Below are 8347 nucleotides of genomic sequence, written 5' to 3'. Positions count from 1 at the left end.
ACAGAGTAACAGACTGGACTTATGGTTATTTAGAATTACTTCCCCCTGTATTTTGTCTATTTCTTCCCTAATTTATTACAAATCCCAGTTAAAAATCTTACCTTCTACAGAAGCTTTCCCTAATTCCCTTTAATGTTAGTCCTTCCTCCCTTTTAATTACCAATTAATCTCTTCTAATTACCAGCTAATCAACATAGATAAAATATATTTTACTTATTTGTTTTATGATTTCTCAACAACACCATTTTCTTTGAATTAGGAGTTTTTTTTGTCTTTTTTTTATATTTTTAGTTGCTTAGTAGTATTATTAATACATAATAATTGACATGTAATAGTTGTATTTATATAGCATTTATTAGTTCTATAAATTTGGTGCTTTATGTATATTGACTATTTTGATTCCCCTACAACTCTGAGAAGTTGGGGTTATTATTACTCCCCAATGTTACCAAAAAGGTAACTGAGACAAAAAAGAATTGAAATGGTATTCCTTAGATCATATAACTAGTAAAAATCAGAGGCTTTTTGTTTGTTTGTTTGTTTTTTGTTGTTGTTGTTTTGTTTTGTTTTTAATTTAGATTTACCTAACTCTAGCTCCAGTATTTTATCCCACAAGCAACCCTTAGTTGACAACTCTTGACCTCCATTGGTGGGAGATATAAATGAAATCAAAATGGTAGATTTCAGAGCAATTGAAAGACTCAAACCATATATCATGTAACTTTGTAATAGTACTATTACTAATAATTGTAACTTCCTTTTCCATAGAAACTTGAAATTTGCACATTGTTTTATTGGTATTTTTTTAATTTTTAAAATTCAATTTATATATTGATAATGTTATCAATAATAAAAATTAATTATAGTAATTATATATAATAAATAAATAATTTAAAAGAGCTTGCATTAGCCTCAAATCATGCAAAATTTTGGCAGAATACATTTAATATTGTTCTTTACTGTTAGGGGACAAACAAGTCTAATTTGACAAAAGAGATAAAGGAGATTCAATAATAGCAAATAATTAAAATATAATTCCTAAAACTCATACTTTCAAGTAGCTTACTATGCTGAGCATTAATGGCATTACGAAGTTTAAATAAGGTCCCAGTCCCTTTCCATAAAAAGCATGCTATCTTTTATACAGGCATGGAAATCAAATAAATTCTCATTTCTTTGGTGATTTATAGTGAACTTTCTACAAAAAAAAAAAAAATTATGAAAAGAAGATAGTTGACATTATCTTGATTGTAGAGGGCTGTTCAGTCAGGTTTTTGTCTTTCAGTTCTATAATCTCAGGTATAAAGTGATTAAATTACTTGTCTAAGGACATTTACTTCAAACCTTCCCAAGACAATTTGTCAGAGGCAAGGATTTACTTCTCATTTCCTCATAGTCTCCACTGTACTAATTGCTATTCTTGGATTTATATTATATTATATGTTGTATGTATATATTGATGTTTGTTTTAAATCTGGCTTGTCCAGATTTAAAAAGCAAAAGACCTGAGCCTTTTCATTGGATAGACTCAAAGGACATAACGATCCTTGACCAATGTTGTCTGCTTCCTGTGGGTCACATCACTTACTGTTTATCACATCACTTCCCATGGGTCTGACCTTTAGAGACCACATGACTCCCAGCAACCCAGAATTCAATGGGCACCAGACAGCAGTTATTTCCACCTGATTTTTCCATGTCCACCTCTGACCTGCTTACTGCTATATAGTGTGTCTCATCTTCAAAAGCAATCAATTGCAAAATGAATCTAAGTTCTCCTTATTCCTAATCTACCATCACATAGCCCATACTGGGATGCTCTTTACCAATTCCATAGTATAGTTTTATTTTTGCCAGATATATAATTTGGTGCATCTCAACATGATGTTGGGGAAAGAAAACTTTATTTTATCAAGTTGTTAAAAGCAGAATAATAGGCTAGGAAAATGAAGAGAGAAAAAAATTACTGATCATTGAGTTATTATGTTGATATGGAGGATCAAAACTCAGATGATGACAAAAAAAAAAAAAAATCAAAGATACTGTATTCAAAACCTCCAAGAAAAATAAGAATTGGGCTCAAGTCGAGTTGAATATAAATGAATGATATCTTTTTTTTAAAAATGATGAAATTAAGTGGTGAGAAAGGAATGTACTGGGAGAAAGGAAAAGGGAGAAGTGGAATGGTGCAAATAATCTGCCAAAAAAAGTGGAAGGGGGGAAGAGGGGATGGGAGAGGAAGTGAATGAACCTTACTTTCAACAGAATTAGCTCAAATAGGGAATAACATACATATTCAATGGGGCTATAGAAATCTCTTTAACCCTGAAGGAAAATAGGAGGGGAATGGAAGGTGGGAGGATGATAAAAGAGAGGGCTTATAGAGGAAGGGAGTGGTCAGTAGCAAAACATTTTTGAGGGGGGATTGAGTGAAAGGTGAAAGAATAAAAGTGGGAAATACAATTAGCAATAGTAATGGTAAAATATATATATATATATAATGTCAGAGCAAGTTTCTCTGAGAGAATATAATGGTTTTCTGGGAAATGATGAGCAGGATACTCTCAGGAAAGAAAAAGAAACCTGGAAAGTTCTTCATGAACAAATTGAAATAAATTCTATACAAAGTAATAGCAATATTCTGGGATGTCCAAGTGTAAATGACTATTATTTTTAGTAGTACAATCATCCACATGTACTCTGAAGAACATATATTGAAAAATACTATCCATACTCAGAGAATGAAATAATCAAGTCTGAACATAGATCAAAACATTCAAACATTGTATGTTACTCTCTCTCTCTCTCTCTCTTTCTCTTTCTCTCTCTCTCTCTCTCTCTCTCTCTCTCTCTCTCTCTCTCTCTGTGTGTGTGTGTGTGTGTGTTTCTCTTTTTTTTTTTTTCTTTCACAACTTGACTTTTATGGAAATTTTTCCATAACTTCATATGTGGTTTCTTAATTGTGGGGAGCGATAAGGGAGAGAATCTAAAACTCAAAAATCTTGAAAAAATAAATATATGCATATATATATGTATATATATATATGTATGTATATATATATGTGTATATATATATATATATATATATATATATATATATTTGTGTGTATGTGTGTGTGTGTATATATATTTAAAGGTAACTAGAGAAAAATGTTAAATACATTTTTAAAAAGAAAAGATCACTTTCCCATTAACCTATCCTTATCAATACAATAATGAAGTTTGTGAAGTTGAAGACATTCTAGCCAATCTACTAGGCAATAAACATTTAATAAGCACTTTTGATATTTCTTTACTTAATATTGAAGATATATGGGGGAGCTTAGACAATAAGCAAACAACAGAGAAGACAATAAACAAACAATAATATGCACATGCAATATACCCATAGTAAACAGATTTCCAGCTGATGCAACATCTTTTTTTATAATTTTTTAGATTACATTTTTAAATTATTTCAACATTTACATTTTTAAAGTTTTGAATTCCAATATTCTTTGCTTCCTCCACAATCATGCAAAATATTTATGTAAAACATTTTCATAATAGACATTTGTATGAAAAAAACTTGCCCAAAAAAGAAAGAGAGAAAGGGCAAAGGCTTTGGAAGGAAGAATTGATAGAATATGGGCAGGTGAAGCATGTACTGGATCAACAGCACTAAGCAACTAAAATGGCAATAAACAGTCATATACACATGTATAGGGCATTTACAGAAAGATGTAAATTGCACAACCAAGGAATTCCTGTATAAAAAAGCATTTCCTGATTATTTGAAAGTTCCTTTTTTTTTTTTTTTTTTATGGAAAATGTTTCAAAATGTGTGATATAGGAAAGAAAAGAATCATCACTATGCATATGCAGTATTAAACCATGAGTTCAAGTAGCATGTTACAGTGTGAAAACAGAAGAAAGCTTCTTTACTCTCTGAATTGGCAAAAATCTCCATATATTTCTGATGTAAACTGTCCCCCTGATCTTAGGGTTGGAAAGGCCCAGAATCAAACCCTCCCAGCTTCTGGGAGGAGCCCCACCCTTCAGTTCATAGGGGAAACTCCCAGATAAGTAATCTCCTCCTGGGATTCAACTGGAGATCTTGACCTGGAGCACAGTCACTACCCTCTATTGAACTGAAAATTACTCCATAAAATTGCTTCCTAACTCTGGGCAGCAAAACAAACAAACAAAAACCTCAACATGTCAAACACAGCATGCCCAAACCTTTGCAAATACTCCTAACAGGATTTTACCTGCTAAGAAAGCTGTTTTCTTAGTGTAATAAACCCATTTTTGCCACAAATGTATTGTCTTTTTCATTTAGGTTTGCTAATTCTTTTGCAAAACCTGCAGATCGATCGGTCAGGGGATTCCCTTGCTGTCAGGGGATCTTTCAATCCTCATTTCTCACACCTCAACACTTCTACACACTAAAAAAGGGATGTGTGTTGTGAATGTGTGTGTGTGTGTATGTGTGTATGTTTCTGAGTGTATGTATTGGGCGAAGTTGTTTCCTAGACTCTTCTACTCATCTTACTGCTCTTATTTGCTCTTTATAGCTTTGATGGCCTAGAACATTCCCCAGAATAATTAAGGAAGTTAATATGCATTTTTCAAATTCAATTTATTTTTATTACCCCTTATTTCCTATTTATATACATTCTAATTATCTGGAACAAAAGTATAATAGGAATGATTAAGAATGTGTTATTCTATTTTTATTACTATCACTTATCATTGTTTCTTAAAGCTCTAGATGTCTCAATGGATAGAACAGGAGCATGGAGTCAGAAATATTTGAATTCATATGTGAACTCAGATAATCTTTAGCTGTGTGACCCTTGGCAGGTCATTTAACTCTTTTTCTGCAGTTTCCTCATCCAAAAAAAAAAAAAAAAAAAAAAAAAAATTCTAGAAAAGGTTATAGCAAAGCACTCCAGTATCTTCCAAGAAAATTTAAAATGGAGTCATAGAAAGTTGTACAGAGTTGAAAATACCAAAGAATGTGTGTTCAATCTAGAAAGATATACTGCAGATCACACCAAGTTCCTTTTTAAGACACAATCACTATGTTTTTTTCAGAATCTGAAAGACTCTGAAACATGAAGATAATAAAAGGTGTATTATGCATCAATTTAGTTTAGAAAAAAAATTAACAAAGTAGAATTTATCAGAGAAGAAACATAAAATGGAGAATGCCACATATAGAATTCACCTATCTTCCATTTTACATGCATCAACAAAACAGAGCAATAATGTAAGACTAAAATGTTGAACCAATGTCAGAAACAGAAATATTTTTGCCTTTGTTGGGCATATGGAAATTCATATTCAAACTCCATGTTATGTCAATTTTTACCTCCAAGAAATATCAAATATAACTTACCCTAACAATTAAATAGACTATATAACATAATATAGAATATTCTTTCACAAATATGCATTTATTATTTTTCAAATGTAATAAATATTCAGATTAACACAATATAAATCCATTTGAAGTCATATTTAAATTCAAAGTGGCATTTTATAGCCATTTTTTCTTAATCAGAACGTACTAGTTGTACAAATATGAAAATGGGTTTTGAAAAGCTATTGATTATTAAAAAGAATTTAACTTGAGAATTACTGGTTGGGAAATATCCTTTGCTTGAATAAAATGACCATATTGAAAATAATTTGCTCTTTTTCGAAGCTTTGTAGTCATCATTACCAACATCCATAATTCTTATATATTAACATAATTCTTATATGATAGCAACAATAATATTTCTGAACATATTTGCTCATGAATATATCTGGATGGATGTGTTTTTATATACACATGTATGCTGGTGCACACCCACATAGTATCTAAATTTTTTAAAAAATACAAATTGTATATGAAAGAAATTAGAAAATATTGTCTTTAGAAGGTGGTCATTTTAGCGATATTTAAAGAAAGATAAAAGTATTAAAAAGGAGAAGTGACAAAGTACTACATTTCATAAAAGAGATATTAAGTGAATATTTTCAGAAAACGTATCATTTTTATTAGGATTTTTACCATTGCAGTGAATTATATCAATATCAAGTTTAGAAAATAGATAACACTTTTGTATTTTCTCTCTTATTTTAAGGAGATAAGTTTTATGGTAATGTGATAGAGCCCTAAACACCCTACACTAATAATGATTTGCACAGCTAATTTTTTTTAACTTTTTTGTTTTGTTTCGTTTTACAGTTTTCACCTTATTTTTTTTCACTTAGGTTTGAATTCACAATGTTTAGCACATGCAAAATAACTAATTCTTAATATCAGATAAATATAAGATTAGAGTTTCTGACTGTATTCATTATTCACTTAAAGGAATGAAAGCATCAATTTGAACTGAATATTTAAGAAATAGATGATGATATTGTGGTTTAGTTATTGCTAGTGTTGTTGCTGTAATTGTTATTTTTGTTGATATTAGAGGTGGTGGAGATAATGATGAAGATGATGAGAGAGAAGATGATGATGATGATGATGATGATGATGATGATGATGATGATTGATGACAACTCATTTTTTGTCCATTAACTTCCTGATTGTTTCCTTCACTTCATTGTTCCTCAGACTGTATATCAAGGGGTTCAGCATAGGAATGATCACTGCATAGAAGATAGAGGCCACTTTTTTTGTGAACCAGGAGCTTTTAGTGTTGGGTATACAGTAAAGGAATAGGACTGTTCCATAGAAGACTCCAACAGCTGTCAGGTGAGAGGCACAAGTGGAGAAGGCTTTATGCCTTGCCCTAACTGAATGCATCTTCATGACAGTTACAAAAATAAAAATATAGGAAGAGATTATGACCATGAGTGTGCTAAACATAGTAAAATTTGCCACTATGAAAAGTATCAATTGACTAAAGTATATATCAGAGCAGGCAGCAGAGAGTATGCCAGAATAGTCACACATAAAATTATTTATGATTTTAGTTCCACAAAAAGATAATGTAAGAAGAGAGAAGGTGAGAAGCAGAGAGAAGAATATGCCCCACGAGTATGCTGCAGCCATCAAAAGGGTACAATGTTTCTGGGACATGATAACACTATATAAAAGGGGATTACAAATGGCCACAAAGCGGTCATATGCCATCACTGCCAACATGAAGGTCTCAGTCAAAGGACAGCTAGCAACAAAGAAGAATTGTGCAATGCAAGTTGAGATACACATTGTCCTATCTTCTGCACTAAGTTTTCCAGCAGCTTTGGTATAATAACAGAGGAATAACAGAAATCCACAAAGGACAAGTGTTTAAGGAAAAAATACATTGGAGTGTATAACTTGGGATTCATAATAATGATTGCAATCATTCCAAGATTCCCCATTACACTGATCACATAAGTGGCCAAAAACACCAGAAAGAGAAAAATATGAATTTCTGGGTAGTCAGAGAATCCCAAGAGAATGAAAATAACTGTAGTACTTTGATTTCTCTCAAAGATCATCATGGCTAAATTTGAAAGAATTTTAAAAATAAATCCTGAAAAGAAGAATAGTACAATGAGAATGATATTGGTAATGAGATGAAGGTATTTTAAAATAAATTATGACAATTAAAGACATTTAAAGAAATAAAATGTTTCTGCTATGAAGGCCAATATTTTCTAATAGATAAAAGGTCAGCTTTGAAATAAAAGTTCCAGATTCTTATCTTCTTTCTGACATATTACTAATCTGTGAAAATAATAAAAATGCTAATAAAAAATAATAAAAATGTTAACACTCCAAGTAACAGGATAAGTGCCAATCAATTTTGAAAAAGTTGATTTCACAATGAAATCTATTAGATTTCATTAGAAATTTCATTCATTAGAAATTAGAAGTCAACAAAATTATTAATAATAATGATAATTTGTTAGCTTAAATGGTATTTATTGACATCTTAAATTAAATCAGGTTTTGGAAAAATTCAGAAAGGATAGATGAGGAGAACGGCAAATAAAATGGACTCATAATTTAAAGGAGAGAAGAATTGAAATGATAGGAAAGGAAGAGAGAGGAAGGAAAAATAGAGGAGAGGGGGAGTACTTTCCAAAATAGTACACGTTCTTCCTCCTTCAAATCTTTATACATTTTTGTTTCTATTTGTTTTTCTTCTTCATAGGAAGTTGTTATGTGACTTCTCAGCATGGGATGAGGCCTATAGAAATCACTTCATATAAACTTTAGTGATTTTTTCTGTTGTCCCAAGCTATGTAAAATGCAGAAAAGGCCTCTTTTTGTATGTGAAAAATATATTTATGTTAATTAGGATATATTCCCCAAATGCACATGAATCTGAGGACTCATTAATCCTTTTTTCTATTAAGAAAAATAGTTTAG

General features: G+C 31.1%; 1 protein-coding gene across 1 annotated transcript; it reads right to left on the bottom strand.

Moving 5' to 3' along the window:
* Positions 1–6541: 6541 nt before the first annotated feature.
* On the bottom strand, positions 6542–7473 carry LOC141547699 (olfactory receptor 5D18-like). The gene is given in 2 exon segments (XM_074276171.1): positions 6542–7209; positions 7212–7473. Coding segments are annotated over 2 exon segments (930 nt in total).
* Between the last annotated feature and the right edge of the window lie 874 nt (positions 7474–8347).

This window comes from Sminthopsis crassicaudata, chromosome 6 (assembly GCF_048593235.1).
Source record: "Sminthopsis crassicaudata isolate SCR6 chromosome 6, ASM4859323v1, whole genome shotgun sequence".
NCBI lineage: Eukaryota > Metazoa > Chordata > Mammalia > Dasyuromorphia > Dasyuridae > Sminthopsis > Sminthopsis crassicaudata.
This window is presented reverse-complemented; position numbering and strand designations above follow the sequence as displayed.